This window comes from Liolophura sinensis, chromosome 4 (assembly GCF_032854445.1).
Source record: "Liolophura sinensis isolate JHLJ2023 chromosome 4, CUHK_Ljap_v2, whole genome shotgun sequence".
NCBI classification, from domain to species: Eukaryota; Metazoa; Mollusca; class Polyplacophora; order Chitonida; family Chitonidae; genus Liolophura; species Liolophura sinensis.
In genome coordinates this window covers 3,834,433-3,850,385 of record NC_088298.1, presented here as the reverse complement: position 1 = coordinate 3,850,385, position 15,953 = coordinate 3,834,433, and the positions used below count along the sequence as shown (strand labels likewise).

Genomic DNA, 15,953 nt, shown 5'->3' with positions numbered 1-15,953 from the left:
TGGATTCATCAATACCCAATTATATGACAGGTTGTTGAAGCAGTACTACGTGTGTTTTGATACAATAACATGTTCTCTTTGGTGGACCACCATAAGCCAGTACACAAGAGCTTAACTCAGGCGTTCACTGTTTCTAATCCATGCTCCAATTAGCCTATAATAACAACCGGAGAACACCTAGTATCAAAGTGCGGCTTGCACACAGCTAATCCTCTAGCAGCTAATACCTGCTGGGCCAGTTAGAACTTGTGTCTCTCTCTGGTGGGTGGTTGAGTGAATGGGCAGTTGATCACACAGATGACCAGTCCACTGGAGACTTGATAAGTGGTCAGTTTGCTGATGAGTGACACCACACCTGGACAGTTTGACCACTGTTGGTGCTATACTGATCATACCTGGCACAGGTAGAGTATAACTTTTTCTCAGTTCTACTGGCCTTCTATGTGTATATGCCTAAATACTTTATATAATCTAAAACTTTCGTCCAAGACTAACTTGTTCAATCTTCCGCATTCTGAGAATTTTAATGATTCTAGAAAAGTGCTTTTAGGCTGGTTTGGAAGGTATACTGATATTCTGCTGGAAAATACTATTTTCTGTCATTTATCTGCCTCTACAAATGCACTTTTGTGGAGAAAATTTGGGTCACCTAAGGTACGAGTCATCTAGAACTATTGTATGCATATAAAAAGGGTACATTAAATGTGCATATAATCTTCCAAGATATATAAAATTCCTCCCAAAATTTGGGTCACCTAGGGTACAAGTCATCTTGAAACTATTGTATGCATATAAATAGGGTACTTTAAATGTGCATATAATCTTCCAAGATATATAAAATTTCCTCCCCCCCCCCCCACAAAAAAGTGCATTTTTAGAGGCAAGTAAATCTCATAAAATGTTACTTTTTGATTTGGAAGATTCTACCTTCCAAACAAACCTCAAAACAGCTTTCTAATATCAATAAAACTCTTAGTATCAAGCAAAATCATGTTGACACTATGTCTGTCGGATACTGAGCAGAAGTGAACTCTTTTGGAAATGCTGTGTGACACCTTGTTGGCATCATGTCAAGTCGGTTCCAACAACAAGTTGACACTGCATTCTGTTATGATGACATTATTCTTTTATGGCATACCGGTGCTGTGTAAGCCCACTGGACCCCAGTCCCATAGAAAAACCAATCACTATAATGAATGTATAGGGGGTGTGGTCAAGTTACGGCAATCTTTAGCTTAACTTAAAATTCAATAGCAAATACTCTAAGCAAAAATTGTGTGCTCTTAAACTGCAGGGCTGTTTTCACAACCCATTGCCATGGCAACAGAGCGGACATTGACGGAGTTACTCTCGACGGAGTTTTCTCCACTGTCCCGGCTGCATGAGAGGATGCTACACGCCTCGGATGTTGACGTGTCTTCACAGCTTCTGCGACAACTGTGTCAGAAGCGGGATTGTCAAAATTTTGCCACCTGAAAAACAAGTACAAAGTACGGAGGAAGCAAACAAAGATGAAACAGCGGGGCAACAAAATGGCACTGATGAGGGCAAAAGTTGTCAAAATGACAATAAAACACTGTTTCAGCCCAAACCACTAAAAAAGCCACAGACATCACATCAAAAGGTTATTGTATGTCCTTTGTGTAAGGAGAGCACGAAATTGCCTGAGAATGGTGGTATCCATGGACTTCCGGTGAATGTGTTTTTACAAAGCTTGCTGCTCATTAAGGGTTACAAATTGGAGGAGGGCAAACTTTGCGAGTACTGCAGCTATGATGGAAAAGAATCTGTGGGCGGTAGCCTCTGCTTAGAGTGCCAGGATGTTCTCTGCTCGGACTGCGCTGGTGCACATCACAGAACAAAGGTCACCAGAGGTCATCAGGTCGTCCCCTTTGTTGAGATAGCAAAACACCGATATGACCATGATGTCCGTGGGGCACAGCGCGTGAAATGCTCCGAGCACAAAAACTTAGAAACGGAACTGTTTTGTGAAGAATGCAAAGTGACGATGTGCATGGAATGTAAAGGAAAGCAGCACTATCAGCATAGCTACTGGAGTCTTGAATCTGCTGTGAGGCACTACCACCCTAAGACGAAAAACTTTTTGGGCACAATAAACAGCAAGCTTCCTTCAATAGCTGCTTGGATAAAATTCATCCAGTCATACGATGATTCGGTGAAGATGATGCGCAAGGATCGTGTTGTTGAGCTAGAAAACCACTGTCGTGACCTTCACAAGGTCATCGAAGAGTACAAATCCAAGCAATTGGAGAGGATTAACAAAGTCTGCGATACGGAAGAGCGAAACACAGCAGTTAAGATGGAGAAGCTCATGAGAGCTGCTCAGTATCTGCACCATGACGCACAGCTCTTGAAAAATCTCCTCGCATTCGGAAAAGTGGACGAACTGTTGTCGCTGCAAGCTCCCATAGCTCAGCGGGCCGCTCAGCTGTGCAGGCAGCAACTTCCAGGTGTGTCCAGCAAGCTGAGTATACAATTCCAGCCAAGCCCTTTGACAAACGAGACGCTGGATGAGCTGTTTGGAAAACTCAGTGTATCTTTTTTGCCCCTGACGCAGAAAGAATCTGTGGAATTGGGTGGAAACAGCATGAGTGCGGGTCTGATGTTGCCGAGCGTGAGCCCATCCTGTGAGCTTGTAGCGTCATTTGATGCAGACTGTGGGACAGACTCCAAGGACGTGTGGCCAAGTGGAGTCTGTATGACGCTAGATGGAGACCACGTTATTATTGATCGTGACAACAGGCGAGTAAAAATATTTGACAAATCAGGCGGTGTCAAAGCAAACTTTGCTGGAACAAAGCACAATGAACTTGGGTGTCCGTTTGATGTGGCCATTTTGAAAAACGGCAACTTAGCGGTCACAGACTACGAAAGTGAAGATGTCAAAATTTTCAAACCTTCGGGTGAATTTGTCAAGAACATCAGGGGTTGTTTTAAATATCCACGGGGAATAGCTGTAACCAGTGAAGGTAACATCGTTGTTGTTGATTGTCATTTTAGAAGGGTCACAATACACGACCCCAATACAAGAAAACTGCTGAAAACAATCGAAGGCAAAGACGAGGATGGCTGTGACTTTTTCACCGATCCGTACTATGTTGCCGTCACTCCCGACGACAAGATAATCGTCACTGATTGGGCAGCTCCAAATATCCGCGTCTTCGGCACCGATGGGAAACAACTCAACAGTTACGGTTCGTACGGTACGCGCCAAGACCAGATTCTTCACCCATATGGCGTCTGCTCTGACGCTTATGGATATATTTTTGTGGCCGACAATCAGAATCATCGAGTTCACCTGCTGCTACCAGACGGAAACTTCTCACGTCACATGGTAACAAAGGAGAACAGTTTATGGCATCCAATCGCAATGACCACAGACAATTTCGGGAATCTCATAGTTACAGAAGCATTAGGAAAAGTGAGAATCTACAAGTATATGTAACCAGGAACTGCTGCTTATGAAATAACTATATATTTATAGCAACTGTAAATTTTAATTATCCATTCAGTGCATCACTTATTTCCTGTGCATGACGAATACATGCAGAATTCATGGGCTACTTTCACAAAACTTTGTAAATCAAATTTCTTGTACTTTTTTGCCTGGATGACTTTTGTATTTGGGAATTCACCTTGTCATAAATCTTCACTTCAAGCACTTTTCAAGGACCTAGTTCATTTTTTTTAACTTTTCCAGTGCTGGGAATTTTAATCTTCCAAGTTTTTCAGGCACCCATATGCACCCTGGTGTATGAAAAACGGCTGAAAACAGGGAAACGGCTGAAAGAGGGCAAACCTTCAAGTAATCTCATGTCTTGTGGCTTCTGTACCGGGAATGTATGAGCCACTTCTATCCTTTAGTTGCAGCTCTTTACGTATGGTTCATTTTTTATTTTTATTTAATATTCTGCAATAAAATCTACGTCAGAGAGATCTTGTGTTTGTTACTGTACTTGTGACAAACACAAAATCTCTCTTACATGCACCACATTTGGTATTGAACTTTTGTTTTGATGCACGACTGCTGACTGCTTCTCTCTTATGTGTATATGATACTACTTACTTTTATTTACTATCATCTTAATGTTATTATTTACTATTTATGTATTATTTATTAAATATTCCTTTGGGAACTGGTATGTTACATTGTTTTGGAAGAGGGTGTTGCGATCATTGACTTAAAACACCCCTGTATGGTTTATGAGCGGCGTAGGAATGTCGGACTTTGACTGATTAGGCTTTAACACAACTAGTTCCGATCTAAACACTGGAAATCTTCACATGTACAACTGAACTGTTGTCAAATGCAACCCATGACCATGTGCAGGTTGCTGTCAGACCTTCTCACAAACCAGCGGAGAGAAAACCAGCATGAGCTGCACAGACTATAACTGGTGAGAAACTCCTGAGGTATTGTTCTGAAATAGCATGTTAACCACATAGCCATTTCTAAAAAACAAAAACAGAAAACTTACCACATTTCTGTTTTTTCTTTAATTCTGACTCTGGTCTGTCCGGAATTTTGCCAGAAAAATCAAAATCTGCCTCTTTCAATTCGTCGTCGACTCCGAAATCGATGAAGGGACTTCCTGACTGTGACATAGATGCGGGGTCTACATTTGGAGGAACACGGGGGGCTACAAAAGTAATACAAGCAAACAAGAACTTGTAAAGGGCATGCTTCAGGAAATTTTCACACAATTCCACGCATTTTGCATAACATACTAGAGTCAGTTGAGAGGGGGGCATTTAGTTTTTAAACACTTTCATTTCTCAGCTTGAGAGGCAGCGCTGCTATAAAACAGCATCACTTTTGAAATGATCGTCAAATTAGGTAAAATCATGGAAAGGAATTTATTTCCGTCCATTCAACAAAACATGAACACAAATGAATTCACAGACATGTATAAGTTCTGAAACACTAGTATGTTCAGGACATTCTCATGTCTCTATAAATTCATCACCACACAAGAAAACACCACCGGTGACTTTGTCACCAAGAATTAGTGAGCTACAAAGGCAGGGAAATTTTAAAAATTCTGGTATTGACATTCAAATCTGCCATATAAACTATTAATGAACTTTACAACAATCAGCCTTTGACTATGCACTGTCAAGGAGTTTGACATGTTCCATAGGCCTCATTCACACCATACTTTAAAGGGAGACATTTCCTCTCTGATGTCAGGCTGGCCTTAGAAGGTGTTTAGCGTACTGTCATTCCTGTTTCTGAAATGACGTTTTGTAGGCAAACTGATAATGTGTTAATACTTATACATAGTAAGAGACCAGTGATCAGTCCAGCTTGGACCTTAGGCGACACTGCAGGCTGGAAAAGTACTGCACTCATACAGAGGCCAGTAGCCTCTTGACTACTAACTCTGCTGAAAGAGCTTACAAATCTGATGAAAATGGCAAATTACCCCCATCCTGCATGAGCAATGGAGCTTAAATCAGCTAACACGGTTTATGTCACCTTTGTCTAGGTGTCCTTTGACAGAGTGCAGAATGAACAGAATCAAATGTTCTCTTGAGAAGGGAGTTGGGGGAAAGGCACCTACTCCTCCTACCTTGCTCACCTTTGTTGTCTTTGTTATCTCCGTTGTAGAGATTGTTCAAACTTCCATTCTGTTCGGTCGTGTCCTCTGTACCTTCAGGTACGTCATCAGTATACTCATCTCCGAACAGAAGTCTGTAACAACAACAACAGCAGCACTTCAGCGGCATGTGACAGCAATGGTTACATGGGGAAATCATGATAAAGATGTGATACGACTTCAACAGAAGAGAGGTACAGACTTCAGGTTTAGAATGTACTCTTGGCCGGTTTGGAAGAGTCTAATAATATATTTGCAACTTATTTGTATGTTTTAGTTGTATCCAAGTTGATGAGTTTTGGTGAAAACATATATAGCAGGGAACTAGACAAATTTTCAAGATGTATTTAAACCCATGTTCATCCACAGCATGAGCTGGACCTGAACTCACAGAGACCGCACTGGTGACAGGCTCTTGGGTCTTTGCGCCATGCTGGCGTTCTAATCCCCAAGGCCACGGAGGTTCCTCCAAGATGTAAGCTCATGCTACATTAGCTGGATTTAAACACACAATCTAACTGGATATTAAGGATTAATTGTAACTAAAAGAAAACAAATTAGACTAATTAAAAAGAGAGGATTTCTATCAAGAAGTATCCAATGTTAAGGAAGTCAATACATGTAACAGTTATTGGCATCCAAAGAGACAGAGTGTTGCTATAAATCCTATAAAAAACAAAAAAAATCACAATGTTTTAAATTACATTCTTAAAGAACATAGATAAAAATTAAAACTGCAGCATATACATAAATTGCAAGTTTATTTATGAAAGCTTACTATATCTGACCTAAATTTTGTCCATGATCACGCATTTTAACAGGCAAATGAAGGTCATAAATATTACTTTAGGTGAAAAACCTCCCAAAATTTCCCTAAAATTAACAGATTAAGGAGTAAATTAACATTAATAGTTGTGGATAAAATTTTAGGTCAAAAATACAGGATGCTGAATATGTTAAAAACTGAATGTGTACAAATTATAATCAAGCAACTGCCCGAGGAAAAGCCCATAGTTTGTTCCTGGCCAACACAAGAGTTAACTTAATGCAAGCAGAGAGATAGACAACAGACATACAAGCAGACATACAGACAACAGATGTACCAGCAGACCATAAGACAACAGACACACAAGCAAGCAGAGATAGACAACAGACACACAAGCAGACAGACAGACAACAGATACACAAGCAGACAGACAGACATCAGACATACAAGCAGACAGCAAGACATCTGACACACAAGCAAGCAGGCAGACAGACAGACAACAAAAAAACAAGCAGGCAGACAGACAACAGACATACAAGCAGATAGACAGACAACAGACATACAAGCAGATAAACAGACAACAGACATACAAGCAGATAGACAGACATACAAGCAGATAGACAGACAGACAACAGACATACAAGCAGGCGGACAGACGACAGATACACAAGCAGATGTACAAGCAGCCATGACATCAGCTATAGTCCTTGGATTTTTCAGCTTGCATTGGTAGATGAACAAAAAAAATCCACACATTAAATGATTTCCATCATATGGAATTACATGGAGCACGCTTCCTTGAGGTAATGAGGCTGGAGAAAAGAAAAGCCTCAACAAAAATGTATTAAACACATAGACAGACACAATCACCGTGGGTGGAAACCAGAAATTCTGAGGAGTGTGTGTGTGTGTGTGTTGTGGGGAGGGGCAGACAACTACAACAGCCATTCGCTTTCCCGGAAATAAGTACGCACTATAATTCTTCATTTTTTTCACATATTTGCAAGATGTTTATTTTAAGCACAAGGCAGATGTTGTAAACTTTCCTTCCACATCAAATTATTAAGATTTATAAAAATTCAATGAAAGTTCCTGTTTTATGCTGGGAATAGGTTGAGGTATTAGGATACAGAGTGCATGTGTACTAGTCTCTGGATTGATCAAGCTAGGGGATAAAACCATGCCCAAACCACGCCTAAAACCAAGCCCAAACCACGCCCACGCCCAAACCATGCCTAAAACCACGCCCAAACCACGCCTAAAACCACGTCTAAAACAAGCCCGAAACCAAGCCCGAAACCAACCCAAACATTTTTTTTTTCACATAAAATTAATTGGATTGAAAATCGCAGTTAGTTTCACAACATTCTCAATCATTTACCACAAAGAACATGGGAAATAAACACAAACTTCAAAGACAAATGCTCAGAAATTTATGCAGAAACTAACATACATTAGTAAGTAATTAAAATGATTCTCTGATAAAATGCTGGATGTGTGGATTAAGTTTTGACAAAATGTTAGAAATAATGTAAATTTTTTTCCCTCACTAAAATATGACCCATAACAAGTGCTCTAAGGTCTATTTCTGCCCGATCCTGTGGCTACAAGTCCACGCAATTTCAGAGCTATTTTGATTTCACATCAGACAGATGCACATGTATACCAAATGCATGTACTTTAATTCAGCAAGCTTTTCAGCCACTGCTGCGACCAGTATTTTTGAAACATTCTCAGATAACTACGGAGAGTAGAGAAATAATCTGCACAGTTTTATGAACCTTACATCTTTAATGACACGAACAGATAATTTTAGGGTCATTTTCATAATAATAAATGTTGACATAAATTTCACTGAAAATGGGTGCTTTAGGTGTCAAAAAAAGATAAACATTTACAGTAGATTTTGTCTTGTGGACGGTCCATTATCTGTAAACGTTGCCTACCTTAATTCTTTGACCTTTCCAACCACTACTGCGACCAATATTTTGAACCATTCTGAGAGAACTATGGGGTGTAGAGAAACACTTTGGACAATTTTATTAAGCCTGCACCTTTACTGACACGCAATAAAAAAGTTTTAGTTTCTTTCTCATAATAACTGTCTGCATAAATTCCACTAAAAAAGTGCTTTAGAGGTTAAAAAGGTTGAAGATTATTTAAAAACTTTGTTCCATTCCGCATTTCAATGCAGTTTAGAGATTGTTATCCACCAGAAACGGCTTCAAACAATTCATGACAAGTCTTCATCACAATCTATCATGCTTTACCTATGCATGAACGGATTCCCTTTTTTATTACAGGCAAAAGTTAAGTGACAGTTCCCATGGCAACCAGGTGCAAAGTATAAATTAACATAACCAAATCCTCCACCAAGTAGTTAGCAATTCGCAACATCCCAACACACAAAGGTAGCTGCACACCAATTGGTCTAAATTTCATCCAATGACAGGCAGCCTACCTCTCTTTTGTTTCATAGTCCCCATGTTCTAATAAACTATCATCGCTCTCTGACTTCGGTAATTCTCCATCCTCATTTGTGACGTCGCTTGTGTTTGGGAACAGTTCTGTTTGTTGCCCATTTGTCTGAGGCACATTACTGCCAAGGGGTGTGTCTTTACTGTTGCTAGGCAACTCAGGTGCAGTATCGCAGCTTTGAAATTGTCCAAAATTGTCTGATTGGTGGTTTGCCCGCAATGGTTGCAACAGCATATTCTCCTCATTTGATTGGCTGAAATCTCCATCCATGTCCATCAAATTACCAGTCAGCTGCTCTGCTGACGGAGGTGGGCCTTGAGACGGATTTGTCTCTCCTGTGTGGCTCGCTTGTTTAGGACTCGGCCATGGTTTATGTTTGTTGTCGTAGTAACCAAGATCTTGCAGCAGTCTTTCAACAGGAACAGTTAAATGCAGGTCAGCCAGATTGGATAATTTAAAGTTCTTAATCCCTGCTTTTGATTATATGTCAAATTCTTAATAAACCTAAACCTAGTTACCAATATTTTTATCATTTATTTATTATATTTTTTATTTTATTTATTTATCTGATTGGTGTTTTACTCTGTCCTCAAGTATATTTCACTTATATGACAACAGCCACTGTTATGGTGGGAGGAAAATGAGGAAAACCCATGACCATCTGCAGGTTGGTACCAGATCGTCCCATGTACAGCCGGAGAGGAAGCCAGCATGAGCTGGACTTGAACTCACAGCGACCGCAATGGTGAGAGGATCCTGGGTCATTGTGCCTCGCTGGTACACTATACAACCTCGCCCATGAAGGCCCCCAGTATTATGTTTAATACTTACACATAATAAAGCAGGTGAAACGGACAGGTGAATTTATGACAATGGTAACAACACTAAAAGCAACAGTTAAATCTGAAATCTACACACACTGACAAAATGTACTATAACAACAGTTCAAAGCATGCTAAACTATGTAACTACAGTATGTAAATATTGAACATGCAGGGTCAATTTAGAATAAAAAGCAGAACATATAACTAACTACTGCACTTTTTGGCCCGACTAGATTAACATTTTACAAAAGTAAACATTATAATGGAAGCCAGATTTGAACTCCAACATCTAAGAAAAAATATGAAAATGACCTTGACAAAGGCACTCACTTTTCTGGGTCAAATTCCTCCCCAAGTTCAGCAGAAGATGACCCTTCTTTCTGACCCAATTCCTCTGCTAACTTCTTGGCAGGCTCGGCTAATTCCTAAACAAGGAAAAAGTAAGTTTGTAAAACTTCTGTACCTTTATAAATATAAATCAATGCGAAAAAAGTTTCATTTTTTTAAATTCTTTTTCATGGTTGAAATGTTGGTCCAAAGTTTACAAGTTTCAAGAATGTTCTTTTATTGTTAATAAAATGTGCAATAAAATGAAAAATTACACACAATACAACCCACTCAACTGTTTCCATGGTTTTAGTGGAGTCTTATAAAGATTACATGTACACTGGTTCCTTGAGTCATTCTATGAACTCATTTTAAACCAAGCAAGCCCGGAGTGGTTAAGCCCGCCAGCGCAGCGCAATGACCCAGGAGCATTTCACCAATGCGGTCCCCGTGAGTTAAGTCCAGCTCTTGCTGGCTTCCTCTCCGGCCATAAGTGGGAGGTCTTCTAGCAAATTTTTGTCTTATATGAAAGTGTTGAGGATTAAAGGTGGAGAAAACCCGAGTGCGTGACTTTAGCCATCAAACTCCGTCTGGTCATGGCCAAAACAGCTTTCTAATTTGGGCAACCCTTTTAGCAGTTTAATTTGGGCTACGATATTTTCAGCTATTACAAAACAGCCTTACATACCGCATTATACTGGCAAAATAACTTTCACATCCTTACACTGCTAGAGCACTTGACCTTTTTAAAATATTCATGATAAATTTATCAGGCAATATTCCCATAAATAGATCTTTTTACATCATTCTCTGTAATCTGGGCACCTGCAACAGGGTATCAAAATGACCATGTATTTGACCCTGCTGGAACCTCGCAAACCTCCTAGTTTACAGCCGCAGCCAGCCTGACAGCTCTTTAGAGAAAGCACTAAACCAAATGTATATGCGCATAGACGAAGTATCCAACACAAAGTTTAACGAGAAGCCAAAGCTTTTGACACGATCTGCTTTCTTTTGCTCACAAGTTTGGATGGGTAATATTTTACCCTGTAAACATTAGATATTGAGAAATTACCTTTACTGGTACTCAGTTAAGTGACGTACATCGGCTAAAGCCTGTACAGAAATAAAACCGGCAGGTACGTGCGTTGTTGTTGTACTTCATAAACACACGTCACACTCAGAGCAAGGGTAAAATAAAGTTACCAACCAAAACCACCAAACTGTTAGATGACGTTTTGTGGTGGAAACAGAAGTTCGGATAATTGAATTATTAATCCAGAAAGACATAAATGGGGTAGGATTTTGTGAAGCCATTCTCAATCTTGCTATATCAGCTCTCTGTCTTTCCTGCATGCTGATCGGTAACCTGATTGAGATTTGTGTTCACTGAACGAAGGCAGTGCCATCAAACCTTGAGGGAAAAAAAACTACCTTCTAAATATAAACAGTTCTAATCACCATCCTGTTAGTTTTGTGAATTAACATGAAAATAAGAGGGGGTGGGGGGGGGGGGGGGGGGGGTAATTCCTAGCAATTTGGCACAGATTATTGGCCAGTAAGCCCCTATTCATTCAGTGCACAAGTAAAGGCTAAGAGGTCATAAAGGGGTTCAAATACCCATCGAAATGAAATGTACATGTATATCCAAATAAGAGGATTGGAGCAAAAGAGCGCGCAATTAGAAACAACAATTATGCAAAGATTGGAAAACAAATATCAAGAGGACTTTGTTATCTTATCTTTGTAGACATTACTCTCTACATATTAGATATCTTATAGGTATAAAAAAAAAATGCTTTAATTCGCAAATCCACAACTTAGCCGTTTCCATTGGATTCCCCGAAATAACTTGCCATTTAGCCAACATCATGTTTCCCATTTCTCTAACACTGCCCATCTGATGATCTAAGAACTCCACATTAGCAATAGTTTAATTTCTGTAATTCTTCAACCTTTTCATATGTTTGCTAGGTGGTTTTTCAAGCATATTCAAGGTATTATTTTGTGTATATTATAAAATTATGCTTTTTGCGTGGCCCTTAAATTGGTCAACTCAACCAATGTAGTTTTGTCTACAAAATGAAATTTGCATAAATTGCAATGAAAGTTTTTCTTTCATATTCGAAAAGATTTAGGGTTATACAGCTCAGTTAACCCACACATGGGACATAAATGGCTCTGGCCATTACAGTCTGCTTCCACCCCTCAGTCCGCTTCCACCCCAAGGTTACATCATTTGATTTTTAATCTTCTGAGCCAACAAGGCCCCGATTATTGAGGAGGATGCGGATTGGACGACAGAATCACATGACCTGCTAAGAATGCCGCTGTATTATTCTCACCTTTAACATGTTGAACTCATAGTATTGATATCCCTTGAAGCTCTCCGACACGGCTGTCATTGTCCTTGACGTCTTCTCCCAGAAGTGCAGTAATGTCGACTGATAATTCGCCAGAACGTGAGAGAACATGTTGCATCTGCTGGCCGCTAGCAAATCGATCTTCTGCATGACGTCTAGTTTAAGCTTGTCGAACTTTGCCTTTGTCTTTCTCACTTGGGCTTGTACCTGGTGAAAATTAAAAACAGCAAGAACTCTGATATATCTGATTGGTCTTTTACGCCATACTCAAAAATATTGCCGTGATTATGGTGGGAGGAAACTCGGCATGCAAGAATGCAGATTCCTGATCTTTAAATTCTGTGGAACCAATGGGGACAGTCCTGTAAAACGCCCGGCTGCAGGACCTTGACTTCACTTAACAGATGCCAAATGTTCCTTTCCTAGCTTATCACGATGTCACATTAAACACAGTATGATGATACAATGAGTGAGTGAGTGCTTGGGGTTTAACGTACTCAACAATTTTTCAGTCATATGACGACGAAGGAATCATTAGGGTGCATGTACATGTAATGTGCCTCCTTGTTGCAGGACGGATTTCCACCGCTCTTTTATTTAGTGCTGCTTCACTGAGACGACTTACAGAAGGCAAGTAAGCCGTCACCTTATGGCATAAGAAAATCTGCCTCCTTCCCATTACCCACACACCACTTTCTCCCTACACTGAGGGACAATTCTTCTACCGTGTCACAGTTGCTCCGTGACAGGATATGAAAATCTATGTTGTTAGTAACCCTCGTATTAGGTGCAGCATCAGTGTATGGAATTTATCCTGAAAAAGACCCACTCGCTCAGCGCAGAAGGCTGAAGTACTGGCGAACCACTTCAGCACCATCACTGCTTTCACAATTAAAGAAAGGGAGATAACCTAGTCAACTAACGCATGATATTGGCCGCAGGATGGAGGAATATACAGGGCAAAATTTGATTAATGCCAAAAACATTTTTTCTTCGGACATTCTTTCATGGATCATTCATCTGAATTACTCACTTTTCTGAATTTTTCCAACTGTTTAAACGTGTCAGGGTCAAGCTCTTCTGATACCGCCTTCATCCACAAGAGGGCGCCTCTGTACTCTGTCCTGGCACTCTCCATTCGATTCACGGTCATCAGGGTGTCAGAAATAGCGCGATAACGGAAAGTTTCCACTTCCTGGTACAAACGCACTAGAGGAACCCGCAGAGCCAGTCTGAAATATTTATTAATTTTTTATTGTTTTGACTGCTGTGGATCAGCATACGCAAGAATTTTTCACTTATGCAATAGTGGTTAGCATTATGCATGGAGGAAACAAAGTGTCTAGGGTAAACCACGGACCTATGGCATGTTTCCCTAACTCCTCAACCTTTTTGCACATAAGAGAGCAGCTTTCAGTGTAATTTATGCTAGATTGGCCCATTTCTGGGCTTCACAAAAAGTAAAATTTTATCACTCATCACAGACTATAATGTCTTAAGAATATACTTGAAAATATATTTCATTTATTGAGTTTCAGTATTTGCCCTTAAAATTTGACCTATGAGCCGATGACCTTCTGCGCAATAGCGTAAACCAAATGGCTACGTTGATTGTAATTTCCATAGCTTCACATCTTGCATCCCTAAAAGTTACTTGCTTGGCCTGATTCTTAGAATTTATTCATCTTGAAAGGTGTTTTATAAAGATGTTTGGAAGGTAGGATAATATCCCACTGGACAAAAATGAACACCAGAAATAATAACCTGTGGATGTTATTTGTCTGTAAAAATAGAATTCTTCCACAAAATTATTAGGGAAAATACATTATTTATCCATTTAACTTCTTTATCTATTTGTACAGGTTTTAAAGCTGTACTGAGGATTGCTGTCACGTGGGTGAAGAAATCCACACCCTGAGTAATCTGCACATATCCTTAGAATTCCACACACATCCTGAGAAATTCATACACATCCTGAGAAATCTGCATATATCCTGGGAAATCCTAAGAAATCCACACACATCCTGAGAAATCCACACACATCCTGAGAAATTCATACACATCCTGAGAAATTAATACACATCCTGAGAAATCCACACACATCCTGAGAAATCCTGAGAAATTCATACACATCCTGAGAAATCTGCATATATCCTGAGAAATCCGCATCCACATACATCCTGAGAAATCCGCACATATCCTGAAGAAACAGGGGGGCTGCCACTCTACAGCGAGGGTGACAGTCTAAAGAAATGAGCCCATTTCACATAACTGTAATTTATTATCATATTCTTTATACTTCTAGGTCTCTCCACTTGTACCTCCAAAACAAAAAAAGCACGCCAAATTCTTACCTTTGCTGAGCTGAAAAGCTTTGTGACTTGCCCACGGCTGCCATCATTTTACCCGCCCGAGTTTTGTCGTGTGACGTCTGAGTTTTCAAAAATCTGCCCATAGCATTTTCTTCTTGAGCAATGGCTTAAATAGAATAAAGAGAAAATAATATTTTATATGATTTATTTATTTATTTATTTGATTGGTGTTTTACGCCGTACTCAAGAATATTTCACATATACGACGGTGGCCAGCATTATGATGGATGGAAACCGGGCAGAGCCCGGGGGAAAGCCACGACCATCCGCAGGTTGCTGAAGACCTTCCCACTTACGGCCGAAGAGGAAATATTTTATATTAGTGCACATTCCACTGATATTTCTGGTACAAGAAATGTAAAGTGACTGAGTGAGTGCTTAGGCCTTAACATCGAACTTAACAATTTTTCAGTCATATGACGACGAAGGAATTCTTATAGTGCATGTAATGTGACTCCTTGTTGCAGGACGGATTTCCACCGCTCTTTTATCTAGTGCTGCTTAACTAAGACCCCTTACCGAAGTTACTGTGCTATTGGGGCAAGCATAGAATTGTAAATTCTAAAATTTTATTCACATGTCCATTTACAACAGACAAACTGTTCGATTAATTTATTTGTTTCATTGGTGTGCGCCCAGCATTATGGTGAGAGAAAACCAGGCAAAGCCCAGGGTAAACCAACGACCACATGCAGGTTGCTGCCCAACCTTCCCATGTATAGCCGGAGAGGAAGCCCAGCATGAGACAAACTGTTTAAAATTTGGGATATGTTCTCCACATGTCATTCACCACAGTAAATTCAGGGAAGACAAGCTACATCGTAACTCGTTTTGGGTACATTCCTAATACAATATTCACCGGAGTAAAATTTTGCTATTTTGTATTTTTTCTCACCACATAATCTGTCTTGATATCGCTCTATGACCCTCAGCAAATCCATGCTAGATTTCTGAATAGCTTTAAATACCTGTGGACAAAAACATCCATACAATGTCACATTAGCATTTATTTGATCATACATATCTTAAATTTTAACTTAAGGGATCTTTTGGAATTTTCATGCAGCAAATTTTACATACACTATACATATTTTCAAGACACAATGACACAAATCAAAAGCAAATTAGTAGCTTGTCAAAGGAGTTAGAAACAGATTCAAAACATGGTATTTTTTTTATTTAAACCTCAGAACAGAAGAATA

At 39.8% G+C, this 15,953-nt stretch overlaps 2 protein-coding genes across 5 annotated transcripts in view; one reads left to right on the top strand and one right to left on the bottom strand.

The window, feature by feature from the left end:
• Nucleotides 1-15,953, bottom strand: part of LOC135464945 (islet cell autoantigen 1-like) — a 33,051-nt gene that overhangs the window by 6,194 nt on the left and 10,904 nt on the right. Inside the window, exons 4-11 of one of the 4 annotated variants that reach the window (XM_064742533.1) lie at nt 15,647-15,719; nt 14,734-14,857; nt 13,413-13,611; nt 12,362-12,586; nt 10,020-10,114; nt 8,849-9,274; nt 5,595-5,716; nt 4,500-4,661 (exon numbers count right to left, since the gene is read on the bottom strand). In XM_064742533.1, coding sequence (XP_064598603.1) covers nt 4,500-4,661; nt 5,595-5,716; nt 8,849-9,274; nt 10,020-10,114; nt 12,362-12,586; nt 13,413-13,611; nt 14,734-14,857; nt 15,647-15,719 — 1,426 coding nt within the window. The remainder of the gene's footprint in view (nt 1-4,499; nt 4,662-5,594; nt 5,717-8,848; nt 9,275-10,019; nt 10,115-12,361; nt 12,587-13,412; nt 13,612-14,733; nt 14,858-15,646; nt 15,720-15,953) is intronic. The other 3 variants (XM_064742534.1, XM_064742535.1, XM_064742536.1) reach the window with 3 other exon arrangements.
• Nucleotides 1,382-3,466, top strand: LOC135464818 (E3 ubiquitin-protein ligase TRIM71-like). The gene has a single exon (XM_064742384.1). It carries the CDS (start codon nt 1,382-1,384, stop codon nt 3,464-3,466), a length of 2,085 nt encoding a protein of 694 aa, XP_064598454.1.